Here is a 20,955-nt window from a genome sequence, read left to right as displayed (position 1 = left end):
GGTCTGGCCGATTACCTTACTCTTGGTTCCTACCAGTCTGTGGAAAGATTCATTGCAGCTGATGTTGGGATAGCATCAGGAAAGATGTGGTAGAAAATAAAACAGGTGGGGCACAGGGCAGGGGGAACACATTTTCCTTTTCTTTCCCAATGGAAAAAAACCTTGGGTGATGGATTTAAAGAATGAATTGGATGTTTGCAATTAATCGCTCACATCTTATTACTTGACCTGTCTCCGGGTCATCCGTAAAAATTATGAAACAGCAAATAAAAACCACAACTGACCTCCAGTGTTAGATGGTGTGCTTCCAGAATGGATACAGAGTACAGGAGAACGCGAAAATCTAAGAGAAACATGCATCTCTGCTCTGGAAGTGATGTAATTTCTCTGAGATAAAGAATGACAGTCTTTAGGAGGTGAGTGAATCCCCTAAAAATCTAATGCAAAATTGACATGTAGAGAGACAAGACATGCTTTCATCAGATTCTCAGAGGCCTGTAATGTATGTATGTATGTATGTATGTATGTATGTATATAAGTTGCATGTAACGTCCCCACCAACATCCTTTTCTTTCCCCCCTTGTTGAGGAGCACTCCTACATGGAGTTCCTACATTCCTACATAGATGGATGCTGGTAATCCAGACCTCAAGCATCCACCATGGCATTTCCCTGACTGTAGGGATTGGTGCAGGATGGCCCCTTCCAGAAAAACAGAAACTCGTGAACGATTTGTCAGGGGCAAACTCTCCTTTCAATGGTTGTGAACAAGGTTCACGTGGGATGATCTCCCTGTGATCATGTCAGGGGCTGGAGCAGACTTAGTATGAAGTATTGGAGCAAAGTGGAAAGACTCTGGGCCCTGGTGACATTCCTGGCCAGGGATCCATCAGCCATGACTGCCCTCCAGCGGGATGTTCAAATTGTACCAGCCGGGTCTTCTCAAGACCTGGAAGGTGGTTTGAACGGGGGCCTCTGTTATTTGCAACTGGAGGCAGTCTCTACTGATACAAGATTTCTTGTTCCAAAACAATGACAAGCCACTGGCCCAAGGACAGACTTTGAGGAACCAAGAATGTATGCCTGGGAGAGCGACAGGGAGAGTAAGTTGAAAAAGTATGAAGAGGGGGAGATGGGACTTGGCTATTTATTCTTGGCCTCGTGACCCTGAGGTACACCTAGCAGTTATTTTTGCATACAGTTATTGTTTTGGGATATAGGTATAGTTTTTGGATATAATTCATAATAGTAATCTAGGTTTTACCATTTTGTCTATTCTTGTAATCAGCATAATTTATAGCTGTTACATCATATGAACGTAGAACGTGTATGTCATACGAACATGGGACATAACGTCATATGAACGTGTAACACGTATGTTATATGACCATGTAATATATATGTTCCATGAACGTGTAACATATGTGTTACACGAATAGCTACCCATTAGGCTTTATGTGAGAAACTGCATTCTCCACATTAGGAGAGTCATGAAGTCCCCAGGGCTGGAGGTCAGCCCAAGGGGGCATTACCCTACGTTTGCATATTTGGTTGCTTACTGCTTATGTGTCAAGCAGGTAGTAACCTACAATTTTTCTCTCTCCTCAAAAAGGGTGTGAAACCACTGTAAGAAAACCTTCCTATAATGTAAATCGTTTTAGAGCAGGGGATTAAATAGGCATGTCCTGGTACAACTTTGCATGACAGAGACATTCTGGAGACATCTACACTTGCTTTTGTATGGGCAAACTGTAGAGATCTTGGTGAAGAAAGGCCAAGTGATTCTGTTTAATATTCGCCACTCATGAGATCTCAGCCTATAGCTATATATAAATTTTTTTGGATGTTTGTTTATTTTTGAGAGAGAGAGAGAGAGAGAGAGAGAGCGAGCGAGCACAATCAGGGGAGGAGCAGGGAGAGAGGGAGATACAGAATCTGAAACAGGCTCCAGGCTCTGAGCTGTCAGCACAGAGCCCGACGCGGGGCTGGAACCCACGAACCGTGAGATCATGACCTGAGCTGAAGTCGGATGCTTAACTGACTGAGCCACCCAGGCGCCCCTCGTTCTACAGCTATTTCTAATTAGTGAGGCTTTTAATGGATCCCTGTGGCTTATAGAATAAAACCCCAGCCTCATCATAGGTCATGTAATTTGGTCCCTACCTACTTATCCAACCTAAACTTTCACCACCACGTGGACTCCTGGCCCATCACACTAACCTTTTCATTGTGCCCGGAGAACTCTGCAGAGTTTTTCTCTACAGCCAAAATCCCCTTCCCCTGCTTTGCCCCCTGCTAACAAATTCTAACTTGCACTGGGCTCTCTCAGTCTCTCCATTACCCTCTTAAAACACTTTTCACACTGTATTTGACATCATCACTTTACTCTTTTCCTATTTCTTCATCACCTAGCGTGATCTCTGGCAAAACGCAAGGCTCAATACGTGCTCTTGCCTGGATTGGCATCACCACAAAGGATGACAATATCGGCATCTCTGAGTGAGTGAACGTGTACGAGAAACCGGGTGTGGAAAGTTACCAGAAGCTCCACTTTTATCCAGGCTGACCCCTGAAGACTAGAAGGAGGTTCTATCAGAGAAGGTTCTGAGAAGACAAGGCTCCGTCAGAGAAATCTGCTCTTATAACGTGACCTTCGACAACAGGATATACCCACTCACAGACATTAAAAAAAGCCATGAAACTACTTGTCGGCATTTGTGTGCAAAATGTTTGGAAGAGATTGCATATGAATGGGTAATGGCTTATAGAAGGAAAAAATGAGAGGTGCCATCATGTCCTGTCCTGCTCACAGATGGGTGGACACAGTCCAGGGAGAACAAATGACAAAAATCGACTATGAATTCAATGATCAGGTTTTTCCTTTGTCGTAACTTCATTTTTGTTGTTGTTGTTCTTGTAAATGGTGGATGTTCTTTTGTTGTTGCAAGTGGTAGCAGATGAGACGTGCTGCGCGCGCACACACACGCGCACACACACACACGATATACACACGTGAATGGCAGCACAGAAAATCAAGGCGATAAACAGAAGGTCCATCTCAGAGCCTGTGCAGCATTTCTAATGATGTCATATGTTGGACATGTTCCAACAGAGCTATAAAAGAACTAAAGTCAGAAAACGGGAGATCTATGCGCGGGTTACGTATAAGCTGGCGTGTTCAAGAAAGAAATTAATGCAAGGAATCCAGCAGTGACAGAACAATGAAGTAAACTTGATGGAATGGTGTGGTTATGCCCTCTGAGAATACTACATAAAAAGGAAGAAGAAGAAAGTCACCTAAGGAACAATAAGAACCGAGCATCTGAAGTACATAAATGAGGATGTCTGCTGGGCTTAATGGAAAAAAAGTCCCTGAAGATCCTCAGGAAAATTCTTTATCCAGAATGAGACACAGTGCACTCTTCCCCTAGACATTCCTCAACAAAAGAGAACACATACAAATCAATGGTTGTCGAGGCTATGCATGTATTTTCATTTCCATGTACCGAAGAAACTGAAGTGAAAAGCTTTGAGGAACAGTAGCAACGTGGTCTTCAGCCGGTTGACCCAGGCCCGTGTGGTCTGTGGACACGAAGGAGCAGTGGCCGAAATGGAGCAGAAACCTGTGGCTGCAGCATTTCTCTGGGTTATCGAACAAAAAGCTCACTTGGGTTTTACTTCGGGAAGCCAACATGTCTCCAACGCTCCCGCATAGAGAAGATCTGTAGACATCCGGTCAAAGAATACAACCAATTTGTCCAGTAACACGGTAGGGAGCAGCTCGCTCACAATCCCGTCCGACGCCCCTGTGCTCTGAGCGCTCTAGTGTCTTTGATCTGCACCTGGTGAGAGACACTGTGTCACCTGGGAAGCAGGCAAAGGGCTCTGTCTCCAGCCTGTGGCAACTTGGCTATGTCTTCAGTTTTCAACAGATGTGTGAGCGTGGACAACGGTCCCAAAGTCGCATGTGACAAAAGCGCCTTCAGCAAGTTCCTGCCCTCGGGTCTTTTCAGGAAAGCAAATGCTTTCTGAACAGGTAGGATATAGCCAGGATGACAAAAGGTCTGGGTGACATACCAATGCTTTAATGAACAAAACAACCATGGGGGCCGTCTGGGTGGCTCAGTCGGTTGAGCGTCCAACTCGATTTTGGCTCCGGTCCCAGCTCAGGGTTCGTGAGACAGAGCTCCCAGACGGGCTCTACACTATCAGTGTGGAGCCTGCTTGGGATCTTTTTTTTTTTCTCTCAAAATGAATAAATAACTTAAAAAAATATAAAAATAAACAACTATCAATCTAGAAATACCTAGAATATCTAACATTTTTTCCATCTGGAACCTTAGCTATTTGTGACAAACTGGAAGAAAGAAATGTGCAGCAGAATTGAAAATTTTTTATTTCAGTGGTGATGAAAAGTTATATTTATCAATGAATTAAATGAGTGCATGTAAAACTCTTGCTTAAGTTATACTTTTTAATTTAAATACCAAAAAAATTTAAGTCATTCATTTTATATGCCTCAACTAGATATGTAAGTGACATTAAAATAGTTATGTGTGTTTTATTTTCTCTAAAGTGTATATTCTTAAAAAAATTTCTTTTTTACATTGATTTATTTTTGAGAAACAGAGTGAGACAAAGTGTGAGTGGGGGAGGGGCAGAGAGAGAAGGAAACACAGAATCTGAAGCAGGCTTCAGGCTCTGAGCTGTCAGCACAGAGCCCGATACGGGGCTTGAACCCACAAACTGTGAGATCATGACCTGAGCTGAAGTCGGACGCTCAACCAACTGAGCCACCCAGGTGCCCCTCTAAAGTGTATATTCTTACCAAAGCCTTCAAATTTGTTGAACGTATGCTTCTGGACATTGTGACTCAATTGAAATACAGGGATAAGTACTTTTAAGGTTATAGTACTGTTCACTACCCTTCAACCACTAGCTTTTAAGTTGCATTCTCTATACATTGAATATTTGTAAAAACATTTAAAATAAGAACGTGGGGTGTCTGGGTGGCTCAGTCAGTTGAGTGTCTGATGCTTGGTTTCGGCTTAGGTCATGATCTCACGGTTCATGAGTTCAAGCCCCGCATCAGGCTCTGCGCTGACAATGCGGGAGCCTGCTTGGGTTTCTCTCTCTCTCTCTCTCTCTCTCTCTCTCTCTCTCTCTCTCTCTCTGTGTTTTCCCCTCCCCTGCTTGTGCTCTCTCTCTCTCAAAAAGAAACGTAAAAAAAATTAAGAATATAAAATAAGAACCTATAAATATTTCATGTGAGACACACCAAACCTTAATATTAAAAGCTGCAAATGTTTTCAAATTAACTTGCTTCTATAAAGATCTCAGATTAAAGCTTCTTACATTCAGTCTTATAAACAGGTCACGTATTAGAAAGGTTGTAGTTGTATATTGGTATTTTTAAAAAAGCATTATGTGTCCATTATAGCTAAAACAATACTGGCAGTTAGCCTATTCTGTTCCAAGTGCATCGCTTGACCATATTCTTGTCTGCATAAGTCAGTCGCGTAACAAGAGAACAATCACTTTATCAGATGAGGCTAGTTTAGAGAACCGTAGTGCTTATGTAAACCATCAGTAGCCTCTTTATATGATATACGTATATAAGAAATGTAGGCAAACATATTATTGATATAAATTATTTCTATATTATTTATGCTTATATTTAATAATTATAAAAATGATTACACAATTATTTAATAATATATTTATATATTACTTATATTACTTTACATATTAAGCAAATATATCATTACATTAAATATAATCAAGAACAATAAAAAAAGAAAACATAGTCCGAGGTTCCCATGGTTAACTGTGAATGGCAACTACTCTCTGTACATCAGGGCTTTTCTCAATAGAACCCAAAAGGAAGTAGAAAAAAAAAATAAGATAAGACATCTGTCCTCCATAACACTTATTTTAAATTTCTGTCATTTTAAAAATCTTCTCACCGTTACTACTAATTGGCCTTAAAACAAATGTGTTAATTTTAACTGTTACAATAAACTCATACCAAAATACTTTCTTATTTTTTTACTTTCGCTTTTACATATATATATTATATATATATTATTTACCTGTATTTTATATACTATTTTATATTTATATATCTCATATATGTATATATAATTTGTTCTACTGTGGCTTTAAAATGGCATGGCAATCATGTATTTTACAATATCCAGTCATGCATTTCTCTTGCTTGAGCCATTTCCATGGCTCCCGGTGGCTGAAATCCTGATCCGTTATCGTTCCCTGCAAATCTCTCTGCTGCCTCTTAGGTGACTTTGCCCTGAATTTTACAGGCCCCAGCCAGACCACCAACACTTTCCACCGTCTGGGATGCTGCTTCCCCAGATCTTTGTTGGGTTGGCTATGTGTTTTATTTAGGTCTCTAAGTGACATCTTGAGACACTTTCCTGACACGTAAACCCATTCATTCCCCGTGACAAACCTCTGTTCCATGTTCCTCACACCAGTCACCACTGAATCTCGAGTTTATTCGCTGTTTGTTCACTGCGTGTGACCCTCACTGGGATGTAAGCTCTAACACAGTGGGGACCTGTCTGTTTCATCCTATGCCACACCCTGGCCCGGCACGTCCTCGGTTTTCAATAAATGTCTGTTGCATGATGAGTAAGTGACTTGTCCCGTATTAAGCCAATCAGTGATTCTATTTGCTATGAAGCCAACATGTTTACTCATTAGCAAGTGTGAATTCCCAATTACCACCACCTAAGGTGCCTTGAGCCAATCCTAATTGCTAGGGCAAGAGAATAAACACTGAATAACCGTATTATCACTGCCTTGTTAGAAAGGGAAGACATAATTGCAACTAACTGAATGGCTAAACCACCAAGGCTCTTAAATAAGCAGTCATTCCCGCGTCCTGGCCTCCAGAAGGATTTACTCTTCTGTTCACTAGCAGAGACACATCCATTCCCCCCCCCCCCACTTTTATTACTAGAGAAATCTCTCCAAAAGTTCAACACATCTATTGCTAAATGCAGCAATTCCCACGACGATGATCATCTCTGAGCAATAACTTTTACAAATTCTGAGTCGTCTACTACAAGGTCAATGATGTCACAGTCACCTAATGACCTGGTGACCAAATGGCCCTTAAGTGGCTTTCCAGGTTCCAGGCACAGAGATGCCAAACTACTGTGCTGTACAACAAGGACCACACCTGGGACTTGGGTGTGCATGTTCAGAGTAGTGTCGGGTGCAAAAACAGACAAGAAGGAAGAAAGGAAAGAAAGTAAGAAAGAGAAAGAAAGAAAGAAAGAAAAAAAGAAAGAGAAAGAAAGAAAGAAAGAAAGAAAGAAAAAAAAAGAAAAATTAAAAAAAAAAAAAAGTCCAGCACTGCCCCTTGAATTCTTTTTTCCTCCAGAAGTCTGATACATCCAGGGGATTCAACAATTCTCTTAAATGTACTACAAAAGCAACTTTGCATCTGTACTTTCGGGGCCAGAAGTTCTCTTCTTCTTTCCTCAGTCTCCCAAAGGAGTCAGGACGGGCCCATTGAGAAAGGAGCAGAGGAATCTGGCTATTCCTGGATTATGTTTAAATTGTAACTCGATTTCAGAATGGGTGTTTGCGGTCATCTGTTTTCTGCTGGCTGGAATGCTTTACCATCACAGTTGGAGGTAGGGAGGAGGAGGGAGTCAAACTAAAAAGCAGACACTCACTGATAATGAAGTAGAGAAGTGATTAGCCAAGATCTTCTAAAAACCTCCTGAAGAACTAATCTCTGCTTGGAATGTGAAATATCACTATTCAAATGATAAGACCTACACCATGAAAAAAAAATTTTTTTTCCTTAAATTTACCTCCCGTTTCTATTGTTGTTCAAATGGGTTAAATAAAACTGACTTGCAAAAAAAAAAAAAGGATTAGAATATTTTGTCCTGCTTTACAGGGGATGTGATGAACCACCAGCACGAGTTACTGAACATTAACTTCTCGAGTAAAAATGATTTTTGAAAAGAGGACATTAAACTAACTGAAGTCACGGTCGGAAAAATAAATTTTCTTAAATCATCCTGGAACTAGATTCTGGGGACGTGTTCCTAGCAAACCACGGACTGACACTAACCTGCCTCCGTTCCGTATCCATCAACTCACTCCCTGCAACACAGGGAGACAAGGGTTTCCTCGTCCTCTTGCACAAATCGCATCAAGATTCTGCAACACTGTGACTACAGTGGCTCAGCTGCCGTGCCCATTTCTAGCACAGCTAACGTGCCACCTAAAGGGCACAAGAAGTCCTTTTCTTGCTTCATAACAAATGACAAAAGGTACTTATCAAAGTTTTCTTAAATTATTGAACACCTGTCCATAACAACAACAACAGCAGCAGCAACAACAACAACAACAACAACGGCACTTGGGAGTTCCCGTCCGTAAGATAACAGAGAACCAATTACTTTTAGTTGACACAGGAAGCTTAGGCATTAGGTAAATGCTAATTAGGTGTTTTACTTCCTTACAAGTTGAGTTTCCCCATCCTCTCTTTCCTGTGCCCAGGATGCAGTCACCAGAAATCCCCATTTGGGTAATCCAGTGAGCCTTTCTGTAATTTCCTGGACCTTTTACTCCCTTTGTTCTAGGATGCATTTCCTCACCTGCGCTATTTGTCAGCAAGGCTGCAGATTTTTTTTTTTTTAAATGTTTATTATTTTTGGGACAGAGAGAGACAGAGCATGAACGGGGGAGGGGTAGAGAGAGAGGGAGACACAGAATCGGAAACAGGCTCCAGGCTCTGAGCCATCAGCCCAGAGCCTGAAGCGGGGCTCGAACTCACGCGAGATCACGCGAGATCTCGCGAGATCGTGACCTGGCTGAAGTCGGACGCTTAACCGACTGCGCCACCCAGGCGCCCCAAGGCTGCAGATTTCACCGGCCTTGCCTGGGGGTGCAGTGGACTCTCCGATTGTTCTGAGCAGCTCTCCTTGTTGTCTCAACTGACCCGTTGGCTGCTTCAGGCCTTGCCCAGGGTTCGTTCTTCCCTACACGGGGTTAAATCTACCCAACGGATTTCTTTTATAGACCATCCTCGTCTCCATTAAGGTGATTCTGGCTGGAAATCACCTTCCTCAACAAGGCTTCTCTTTTCTGAATGGGATCACAACAGCTGACAGCTTTTGTGAACTCCTCTGTTTTTATTCGCTCTGATGTGGACAGACTGGCTTCCGTATTCCTTTAGAGGAGGGCGGACTCCATGTCCGTTCCATGTTCCTTCTGCGTTTAGGGACGGAAAAGGCACCAGCATTTGACTATTATTTTCTAGCTTCCTCGGAGCACAGACTTTGACCTTCCCCCCACCCCCCAAAGCCCTCCCCAAGGCCTCTGGCCTCCGATCGATCGGATGCCTGCTCCCAGGCGGCCACCCCTCCTGATCTCTGGGGGCTCCACTGCTTTCCGGGCACTCCAAATGAGATGTAATTAGAAATGGATGCACTTGGGTGGCTCTCAAAACCTTGGCTTTGTGGAAGGAGGCCTGGAGTCAAAGATGAGGGTCTGGTCTCTGACTGTGCTTGGGTGACACTGGTGTGTGGCGGGAAGGCGACCCCACCTCCTTGAGGCTGGGCCACCTCTTCGGATAGGAGCAAATTCATTTACAGCGTGTGGTGACAACCGTCGTGAGAAAAAGAAAATGGGGCAGACGTTCTGTTAAGCCCATGGCATGAAAAACAAGGAAGGGCAGGGGGCTTCTGGAGAGAAAAAGAAACTTGAAAACACAGCAACCCGAGGTTACCTGGGTCCCTTGCCTCGACCCTCATACAAACCTAACAAATCCCCCAAAAGGGAGGCCTGGCAGGATCCACCTGTTTGTGGACGGGATATCAACCGATACCAACGGATTAGCGTTAATTTTTTAGATGTGATAATAGGCGTTGGAGTTAGTGTTTATAGGTAACAACATAAGCAAGTATAAACGTATTAACGACAATACACGTGAAAACATATGGTGTGATATTTAGAGCTGCATCGTGAAGTAAGGGTGAGATGTGATATCTAGGACTTGCTTTGTATGCGTCAGCGAAACAAAAATGGGGCCCAAAAGGAGCTAGATGAAGCGGTGTCGGCAAAATCTTGGTAAGCGCTCAATCTGGGCAGCGAGAACTGGGTGGGGGGGTTCTTTGCACTAATTGCCGTATATGTTGAATATCTGCATAACTGAAAACACTTTCAAAACGAATGCGTTAGAGGTGGCCCAAGCTGACATTATCATAGTGGCGAGAAAGCAGAGACAACTCAGTGATGTCAGAGTGTGTCTGGAGGCGGAAACATTTGTCCCCAGGGCTGCGGGTCCCTCCAGGACAAGGGTCTGCCTCATTTGTCCCTGAGTGCCCAGAGCTCCACCCAGTGTGGACACCCTTGCCTAAAACCAGCCAACAGAGAAGGCCCACGGGGCCTACGATCTAACAATTGCACCACTAGGAACTTATCTGAAGGATACGGGAGTGCTGAATCAAAGGGGCGCACACACCCCAATGTTTATGGCAGCGCTTTCAACAGTGGCCAAATTATGGAAAGAGCCTAAATGTCCATCAATTGATGAATAAAGATGTGGTCTAGATACGCGATGGAATGCTACTCGACGATGAAAAAGAATGGCACCTTGCCATTTGCAAGAACACGGATGGAACTGGAGGGTATTATGCTAAGCAAAATAAGTCAGAGGAAGACAGATATCACGTGATTCCACTCATGTGGAATCTGAGAAACTTAACAGATGAACCTATGGGAAGGGAAGGGGAAATCAGATACAAAGAGAGAGGGAGGCAAACCATAAGAGACTCTCAAACACAGAGAACAAACTGAGGGTTGATGCAGAGGGGGGAGGGGAACGTGGCTGATGGGCACTGAGGAGGGCACCTGTTGGGATGAGCACTGGGTGTTGCACGTAAGCGATGAATCGCGGGACTCTACTCCTGAAGCCAAGGCTACACTGTATGTTAACGAACCTGAGAATAAAGAACAGAAGAGAGAAGAAAAGAAAAGAAAGGGCCACGGGCAGCACGGGCTGCAGAGGAGCGTGACCAAACCTGGGGAGGGGAAGCTCGGGAGGGCAAGGGGAGGCAGGAGGCTAAGACCCACGCCGGTAAAAAGAGGGAGAGGAGGCGGAAATCAGTGTGTGTCCCTGTCCTGCACTCAGTTGGACAGCTAACAGGGAAGGTTCTAGACCAGGGAGTGGCAGGAAACAGTCTTGGCTCCGTGGAGGCTGGAGTGAGCCGGGCAGGCACCACAGCAGGGGGACCGGTCCGGGGGACAGGGCACCAAAGGAGCCAGTGGCCTCGGAATCAGGGGATTGGCCCAGGTGGTGGAGTGGTGGTCTGTTTACAAGCCCCGGAGCCCGGCCGCGCGTGACAGCAGAGAGGGGACGGGATGATGCAGAGAGGGTATCTGAGGTATTGCGGCAACTCGTCCTCGATGGGGGCAGGGGACTCTGAGGGATGGGCTGGTTCTCGGGGGAGATGGCCAGTTCAGGCGCAGACATGCTGCGTACAGACAGTCTGGGTTCGGGACACAGCCTGGCTGGGAGCACCCCTCTTCGTTGCAAAGTGGAGTCAGTAAAAGCAGAAGTGCAAGGCTGACTCAGGAAACCGTCAGGGTTGTGAACTCTCTCCCCCTCCCGGTGTCCTTGACCCAAAACTCATGGTGGCTTGCTCACACAGCTCTGATGCGCCTGGGGCTCAGCTGGAGCCCTGCCCTCTGCCCCGGCATGGGGGGGAGGGGGGTGTTGCGAGGAAGGGCGGCGTACCCCGAAGACGCAAGCCAGAGAACCTGCTGGACTCACACTCTAAGAGCTCTGAAAAAAAACCCCATGTGTTAAAATGGCCAGTGAAACTTTGTTATTCAGCTTCGACGTTAGGAGACAACATGGGTATTAACACTTTTTGAACGTCTCCATATGCTATAGATTTAATCTGTATTATTTCATTTAAACCTCAAAGTAACTTTATGATGAGAAAGCTAAAGTTCAGAGAAGTTATTAACCCAGCCAAGGTCACACAGCTAAGTGAGGGGGGCGGGGGGCTTAGAGCCCAACTCAGGTCTGTCTGTCTCTGTGCTCTACTCTTTCCTCCGCTTCATGACACAGTGATGGAAAAAATGCAGCTGGAAGTGAAAGAAATCTTAACCAGGTGTTGGAAGCAGACATTTGCCACCTGGCCCGGAGAGGTTTGCTAAAATGATGCCATAATTTCCTATCCTTTTAGCTAATAAAAAACTAATAGATACTTTAGGGAGAGAAAAAGTGTGGGAAAGGGAAGCAAAGGGAAGACAGAGTCAGGTGCTGCCAGCAGCCGATACTAGGAGGAAAAAACATTTTTCCTAAAATGACATAAAGTCTCTATTGGGGAAATAATACACAATCAAGCCGGTGTATCTCACATTTTGAGGCTCGCTTACACTCAGTTTTGACTCAGCAGTTGTACAATTTTGACTGGGAGGTGTATTAACACCAAATAGCTTTTAAATATTATTTTACACATCAAAGGATTTCTGTCTAGAGCTCAAAGTGGATACTGATTTATTTTTTTTAACGTTTGTTATTTTTGAGAGAGAGAGGATGCGAGCGGGAGAGGGGCAGAGAGAGAGGGGGGCAGAGGATCCGAAGCAGTGAGATCTGATAGAGAGCAGTGCGCCCAATGCGGGACTTGAACTCGCGAACACGAGATCGTGACCTGAGCTGAAGGAAGACACTCAACCAACTGAGCTACCCAGGCGCCCCATGTAGTAGATATTTTTTGAATTGAGTACTCACCTCAAAACGTATTGGGGAGTTTTTGTTTTTTAATATGGTCGGTTTTTAAAAGAGCACCAGGTGAATGAATGATGGCTGGAGGAATAAACTTTGGTGTGTTTGAAAATCTTGCTGATGTGTTTCAGGCTCCGGCCTCTATTTTTCCACTGATAACATTCCATCAGGATTCCCAGATGGCTGGCTTGGCCCAGCGCCCCGCCTATCTGCCTAGAGGTAGCCCTTGATGAAACGGAAGCTGTGTGAGCACAGGCTGTGGCACCCACACACGGGAGTGAGTCACGTTTCCCTCCTGAATTCCCAAGAGGCAGACAGGCTGTCTAGATTACCCTGGGTGTGCTGGCTCAGCCCCGGGGTCACAGCGCCCATGTATCAGCATTCACGAGGACATAAAACCAAATAAGAGACTCCGTGATCGCTCACCATGAGGCAAAGACCAGTCACCAGCTACCTTTACCAGGGCACAGAGTGAAGTATATTTCAGGGAAGCACTTAAGTGAAAGAGAATCCCACCGACTTGCTGGGGGAAGCCAAGGGCAGCAACCAGAACTGCTTGACCTTGAAACTGGAGAAAGTCAGCAGAGGGCCTTATCCTACCCCCTCCCGCCAACTGCGATGCAGAGAAAGAAGTTCTACAACAAGAGGGTCTCCTTGTTGTTTATTCAGATTAAATAACTGGAAAACTGGATGTTTTCACCAAATATATTCCCCTTTCTTCTTGACTGCCCTCATACCGAAAACATCAGAACACCCCCTACCTTGTACCAAGAAAGAAAAACAAGGTAAGGGGGAAAAAGGTTTGTCGCCCGTACGTGACATCTTAGGCATTTTTAACAATTCTATTTGTAATGGTAAGTGGCCATTGGAAGATTTTCTTCCACCAGAGAAAAACAAAAACTGCGTGAGTTACACTTCAGGAATAAAGAGAGCGAAAATACTACCAAAACACTGAAAGAAGGAATTCTTCCCTTTAGCTCATTTATTTTCCTTTTTATTCCCTTTAGCAAAGTCCTGAAATGCATAACAGACTCTATCTTGGTTATACCTCGGTGAAGATTTCTGGGGAAGATGGTTTGGGGAAAGGTATTCTTAACAATGCAAATATTAACAAGCGTCTGGTATTTGGGAGGTATGCAAACAATACGTCAAGAAAAATGTTTCATCGGGGAAGGACAAAACAAAATCAAGACACTTCTGCTCACCACTGTCGGCATTTTCTTACTGCCCTGCACTTTCTGGATGGCTCATTCTCAGATGTCATCTTTTTATCAGCCCGTTTTCTCTAAGTCACGAGGACAGGTTTAACTATGCATCAACGACACAGGTTCATTTCAGAAGTCAAGATTTACTAATGCAGGAGTGTGGAGGCATGCTAATGACATTTTCATGTTTACCAAGAGTGTGAAGTTTGGGGCTTCGACAAGATCAGTCAAACAGTAAGTTAAAAGTATTTTATTGAATGGCTAAAGAGCACAGAGGGACACAGAATCCCTAGCTACCGTTTCAAAATTATACTTGCAAATTTGGCACAAGAGGGCTTCTCAAGATTAATGCATAAACATTTTTGCTCCATTTCTTGTGAGTTACATTCCTGAGAAAAACTGCTACGATATTTGCCAGCGACTTGGACCTGGCTTTTATGACTTGGCAGGATGTCCTGAAGAGGCCCTAGGGAAGGCATTCCGAGCTCTCCCGTGGTTAGGGGTGTTGAGGACACCTGGCGAGCAGGATGGGCTGGGGGCTGTCATCCGCGCATGCATAGGCTAATGTCCTACGTGCCTCTCCGTCTGTGACTCTGTTAGCTCCATTCTTAAGCCATGAGATAAAAGCCCCCCTCACTAAGGGCCGAGTGGCCACCTATGTCTCTCTCAGCATCTCTCTGGGGCCACGTTCCACATGAGCCCACACAACAGGGACTGGGAGGTCCGCACGGATAGTGCAGGCTCACTCTCCCTGCCCAACCATCAACTCGCAGGGCTTTCACATTTCCAGGCGGTCAACAAATATTTACAGAGCTTCTACGATGCGCCCGACTAACAGCCAAAGACAGATGCACGAGTGAAGTGAAATATTAGATGGGGGGTGGGGAATGAGAAACGGGGATGTGAGAAGAGTACTCAGGATCTCTCAACGACGACGGCGGCGTCTCTAAGTCTTTACAAGGAAGGGCCGAGCTGAAGAAACCTCCCCCACCCCTTCCCGGGCTGACCCGCCCCCACGCCTCCCTGCACCAGAGGTGCACAGGAATCCAGGCAGGTGTGAAAGGAGCAAACAAAGGCGATGAACGAAAAGTTGTGAGACCAGGCAGGACAAAATCAGAACAGCCCGTAGCCACTATCTAGTTTGCAAATGGACCACCCAGAAAATCTGGGAGCAATTAGGAGGGAGGAAAAACAAATGGTGGTGGGTCAGGGGCGGGGGTGGGGGGTGGTCTGAGGATGATGGGAGGCGGGGCATCCCCGAATGATCTTCTGCTAGGAACACAAAAGTGAGGCAACACACCGCGACGAGAGCCCAAGGGAACCGGAGCCACGGAGTGGGGGTGCACACTCACGTTCTTGCGCAGTCACTCCAGCCACACAATCGTCACGTTTACAGAGTGATCAGAAAACAGGTTTGAAGGTGCAGAAGGTAGGAAGCCCCATTTAAACTCTCATTACTTTCGGACACTCATTTGAACCTTGAGAAGTGCATTTTGAACAGGACACGTGAATTTTAACAATGACATTCTTTTTATGAACTGTAAGGAGGGACGGGCTCACAGCCCGCATCCGCCTTCAACATCACAGCTCTCCAGCCAAACTAAAGACCAGCAGCGGGGACACTGTGCTCCTGCCACGGGTCAGGCGACCTGCCGTGTGGTCCGCATTGTTTCGTCAAGTCCCAACCCGCCTTCTCCCAAATATTGGTCTTCGGTTACAGATGAAGAGACCATCTCACTATGTAAAATATCTTGTCCAAGGTCACGCGGCTAAGCAGCAAACAGCTGAGCCAGAATTCACACGCAGGCTCCAGATCTCCGTGGGATGCACACGGGCACACAATCCTACCAGTGCCTCTGCACGGGCTGCTCCCTCTGCTGGAAACACACACTCAGTATTTCCATCTGCCCGCCTCCTCCAAGCCCTGTTTCCCATCCCATCTCCAACGCGAAGCCCTTCATCTCCCATGCCAGATGACCTCCCGGGTTGTCGCCTCCTCTGAACGCCCTCCACGCTACCGACCCCATGTCCAGGCCTGTTTTAACCTCCCGGACCAGAACGAGACCCCGGCCCCACGTTGGATCAAACACGGCGAAGCGCATTCTTATGCCACGCCGGGCGCAAGGTTTTCCTGTCAAATGCTGCAGAAGAGTTTTTAGAATTTTGCTTTGAAATTCTCGTTTTACTTAGGAATTACCTATGATCTCTCAGCAGTCACTGGGTATATGCGAGCATGCTTGGGATCTAGGAGGCCCTGTGAGTTGTTTTCAAAGATGCTAAAACTCAGCATGCGTATTACATCTAACAGTTACTAAGACTGATCTGCCTTTTGTAGAGTTTTAAACCCTTATTAATTTCAATTTGCCGAGGCTGCTCCCTATTTTTGGAGCCTAGGAACTTTTTTTTTTTTTTTTTTTCAGGTCTCAAAGAATTTTGTAGGCCCTTGAAAATCTAGTAGGTGCTAAGCACTGGGCCTAAAGTATCTAACGGACAGAGCAGGCCTTAGCCATGTGCTGCCGTGTGTAACCCTTCTATATGGATCTGCTTCAAGCCCGGCTGCTGTTCCCACCCAGTCATGGCTTTCAGCTTATTGAAGACAGTGATTTTTGTCTTGTTGACAGATTATTTTTTACAGCCACTGGCACAGCTGCCATATAACGAATGCTAATGGCCTCACTTGTTAAAAAAAATGTCATGAACAAACACAAAAACCACAACTTGAACTACACGCTCAAGTTGTGAGTATCTGAAGTATCTTCCCTTCCCCGAAGTATCTGGAGTTCTTTGAGGTTATATTCCTAACAGTTCTCAAACTCTGGGTTAAAAAAGAAAATGCTTTTGTCTTCATTGCTTTGGAAGATGGTAGGATCAAGCAGAATTGAAACATTAGGACACACAGTAGGAATCTCTAGACGTCTTCAGCTTGCAGATTTCTGTTTTCCTGGCCGTGAGCTACAGATTTCCTTCAACCCCCGTATAGGAGAGTGGTACTCCGAGTTTTCCCGACATTCCATGTGTCTAAGACGGCAATACTAAGTTGTTCTTGGGTCCAGGTCAGCTTCCTTTGGTAGTATGCGGGCTTTAACTAAACGCAATCTAATAACCCTGTGACGTACAGGATTAATCAAAAGCTGTTCACATGCCCAACTTTTAGGTACGGGAAAGAGGAGGCCGATGTCCCACGGGAAATAAGGAGCGGGAACGATAGCATTTGTTCCTGTGAACTCGCCCATACGTCACATGATACTTTCTCAACACCAGTAGAAAATCACAATTCAGTAAAAGCACAACGAAAGGCCCCAGGTACACTTGCCGTGAACCGTAACCAGATTTACATGAAAAACACACATTATTCGGCATGCAAACCTTCATGGTAGATACTCATCATGGAGTATAATAATTGGGCCTAACATCAAAAGGCCTAGCTTTGGTAACAAGACTGAAACAGACCTTTTCCACCTCGGGATCGTATCGCTATTTCTGTTTTCTGCACGTGGGCTGTTTTGGCCATGCCCAGACCCCGTGAAAACCCCCAGCTTTACCTGGGGACAGGCCGCATCTCACGTGGCCACTGAGAAAATGCGATTTAAATCTGCCTGTGACTATATTCTTCGGGAATCCCCAAAACGGCTAAAACTGAGCATGCCATGCTCGCATGGAAAACTGAGGAGAGGAAAAGCAGGGTGGGATGGAAAAGTAGGGAGCGGGGCTGGGAGAACTGGCGCCCCCCACGCTCTTGGCCGGCGCTGGCCCACCTCTTCCCGTTACTGTCCCGAAGCATCGCTTTCCCCATCACTCTGGCCTTCGTTTCCAGCTCCTGCACCTCCTCCAGCAACGTTTTCTTGCAGGTATGCTTGGCCCTGTGTCGGAAGGAAAAGACAAAAAGCGCATGACATAGGAACTTTATACAGCGTTAAAGCCTGGCTGCTCCCTTTTGGGGCCACATCTGGATGCCCTCGGACGCCGAGGCTGCAGCTCCAGACATCATGGAAAAGTCACGGTCCCGGTGCGTGGTCGGGGCTCCACTTTCATACACTGGGAAGCATCCCAAGTCCCCCAGAACACACTTGGACCGTGAGCCTCAGAAGTTAGCCCACATCCGCCAAGGAACGCTGCCTGCTGCTGAAAGCCTGAGAATCTGGCTGAGGACCCAGCCTTTCAGACCAAGGACTGGGGTCCATGGATATTCACGGGTCCATCTCCAAAGTGTTTCACTGCAGAACCTAAGAACCCAGAAGATGCTTTAAATCCTTACCCTAGTGGATGTACGCGGATCCCTTAGCCCTGGCCCCTACTGGGATCACAGACCCCGGGTGAGTAGTTTGTTCTCTTTTTAGCGTCAAAAGAGCCACTGTCACAGCAGGAATGGGATTTATGTATGTATGTATGTATGTTTATTTAATTTGAGAGATAGAGTGTGAGCGGCAGGTGTCGGGGGGGGGGGGTGCAGAGAGAGGCACACACAGTATCCAAAGCAGGCTCCAGACTCTGAGCTGTCAGCACAGAGCCCGACATGGGGTTCGAACTCATGGACCGTAAGATCATGACTGTGAGCTGAAGTCAGATGCTTAACCGACTGAGCCACCCAGGCGCCCCGGGGAATGGGGTTTCTAATGCTGGAGTTCATGCTCTTCAAGCCAAACCCTGGACCTGAAATTTAGGGTCAGTACAAATATCCAGGCACAGCTTTTCCACTGTTCTCTTGCAGAGACTTACCCTCGGGGCCCATCTATGTGGGTCTCCATGGCGTAAAGCAACTGATGTAGCAACGGAAATACGCTGGCCTCTGCACCACAGTTTAAACCTCAGCCTGGTCAGGTCACCCCCCTCGAACTGCAGGAAGAACCGCCTGCCCTCTTTTTCTGATTAAACTAAGAATACCTTACAACATTCAAACAAGCAGCTGATCTCAGGATCTTCCTGAAATTGAGACTAAACACAGAGCTACTGGTTGGAAACGATACCGCTGAAGGAAAAGGCCATTTGACTAGACACAGGTATGAAACGGGGGGGGGGGCGGGGGGGGGGACACCTAAAAAGAAAAAGGGCTCAGTGCTTAGCAATATAGGCAGGTTTCTGTATTACAAAAAGCTTTTCATTAGTTTCAGTGTAAACAGATGTGGAGACCCTGCTAAGTGCCAGGACTCAAAGACAGAACAAGAACAAAAATGAAGCATCTCTGCAAGGAAGCGAAAACAGCGTAATGGGAACATTCTGAAGACGCAAGCTGTGGCAGTGAAATCGCATTCTTCCTCCCACCCTCCACCTTCAAGGGAAGAAGTCTGTTAAGATAACGCCCAGTCATCCCCTAACACTCCAAGTTAATCTAGAATGGAGTATTAGTCCTAAGACACTGTGTATGTGCCTGTCATTCCTTTTCCCCAAAGTAAACAAGAGAACTTAGCCACATAGGTTTTAACGCATAATACCTCAATTACATCAAGCCGAGTCCCGGGACTCAGGAGTGATAACATACTGCAGTTCAAAGCAGAGACTGTGGAATTTTAATTTAAACAAGAAATGAGAAAACGTTTAGCGTTTTGCTGGAGACAGTAAAAAAAGAATGTTGAAATTTGCACTGTTCATTATTATTGAATATGCTGGGCCCCCAGCTTGAACTTTTATCTCATGGGCCCACGGGGCTAGGATGATAGGGAGACAACTGAGGGGCAAGCCCCGCTCCGCCAGGATTCACCCCAGATATACAGGTCCCCAAATACACAGAGAACACATCTGAGGGTCCTGGGGGATGAACACGTGCTCTGTTTCAGGATGGTCCTCAATCCACCCCTCCCCTCCTTCCTCCCTCCTTCTCCCAACACAGAGCAATCAGGGCTCATCAACCTCTGTAACAGCCCTCGGAGTTATCTTCTGGGCTGGGGGACAAGGGTGCCACCAAGAAGTAGGCTAGGAACAGGGAGGCTGGGCCAGCGGGCTGGAAATCTACACCTTAGGCCAAGGGAAAACGAATCTGACCCACTACATTGAAACTGCCAGTTTTGGCTCATTCACAAAATCATTTCAGGGTGAAATGATCTGAGTATCCTAATGCCCCCAGACACTGTGCATGTTTTTAATGGATGAAACTCACTGGTGTCCAAGAATTACTCAGCAAGTTTTCAGTATTTCCACGAGCCTAGCTCATGGGACTTGACCACTATTTGAGAACACCGTATGGCAATGCTTGGGGATGATTCCGTGAGTCTTTCTGCGTGTGGCACTGGGGTAGAAGTGACGTTAGCAACGCAAAACTGCTTTTTCAAGGGCCTTAACCTCATTAATAAATTCTTCGTTAGATGAATGGCTCTCCTCCCCCTGTCAAAGTTCACATGTGAAAAGCCGGCCTTTAAGCATCAGCCACTGGCCTGCAATTTCGGTCTCACCAGGCACCAGGGTGTGGCTTGTTCTGAGTCACAGCTGTGACACAGTGAGCCCCACTGTCCCCCAACGGCTGGCCCGCTGTGGTCTGGGGCTGCTCCATCCAACCCCGCACCAAAAGACCAGGTTGCTTAGCTACTGTCAGAGTGTGAGAGTCAGCTGGGAGCCTCCAGATACAGCTGAGGGTATCTCCATGTATTCGGGGGTTTTTAACACAAATAGATCGACGTAGCATCTTGACCTTTTCATCTTTCTGTTTCTGAAACTTTGTTCCTTGACTCCCTCCTCTGCACGGAAAAGCAGCAAGTCAAGGAGATGTTCGATTCCACTAAATGTGGACGAAAATGTAAATACAATTTGGTTCACAAAAACTTAGTTTAGTTGGTTTTTTTTTTTATTTTATTTAAAAAAAAATTTTTTTTTTCAACGTTTATTTATTTTTGGGACAGAGAGAGACAGAGCATGAACGGGGGAGGGGCAGAGAGAGAGGGAGACACAGAATCGGAAACAGGCTCCAGGCTCTGAGCCATCAGCCCAGAGCCCGACGCGGGAAAAAAAAACATCGAACCGCAAAACCGGAACCGGGCGA

At 46.0% G+C, this 20,955-nt stretch overlaps 1 protein-coding gene across 11 annotated transcripts in view; it reads right to left on the bottom strand.

Moving 5' to 3' along the window:
• Window positions 1-20,955, bottom strand: part of LOC121012749 (phospholipid-transporting ATPase IB) — a 651,500-nt gene that overhangs the window by 64,973 nt on the left and 565,572 nt on the right. For all 11 annotated transcript variants that reach the window (XM_040448061.1, XM_040448063.1, XM_040448066.1 and 8 more), the window contains one exon: window positions 17,744-17,848. In XM_040448061.1, the coding sequence (XP_040303995.1) occupies window positions 17,744-17,848 (105 nt within the window). The remainder of the gene's footprint in view (window positions 1-17,743; window positions 17,849-20,955) is intronic.

Source organism: Herpailurus yagouaroundi, unplaced genomic scaffold, assembly GCF_014898765.1.
Source record: "Herpailurus yagouaroundi ecotype Mexico unplaced genomic scaffold, PumYag 197, whole genome shotgun sequence".
NCBI lineage: Eukaryota > Metazoa > Chordata > Mammalia > Carnivora > Felidae > Herpailurus > Herpailurus yagouaroundi.
Note: the sequence above shows the minus strand (reverse complement) of the source record. Positions and strands in the feature narration are given on the sequence as shown.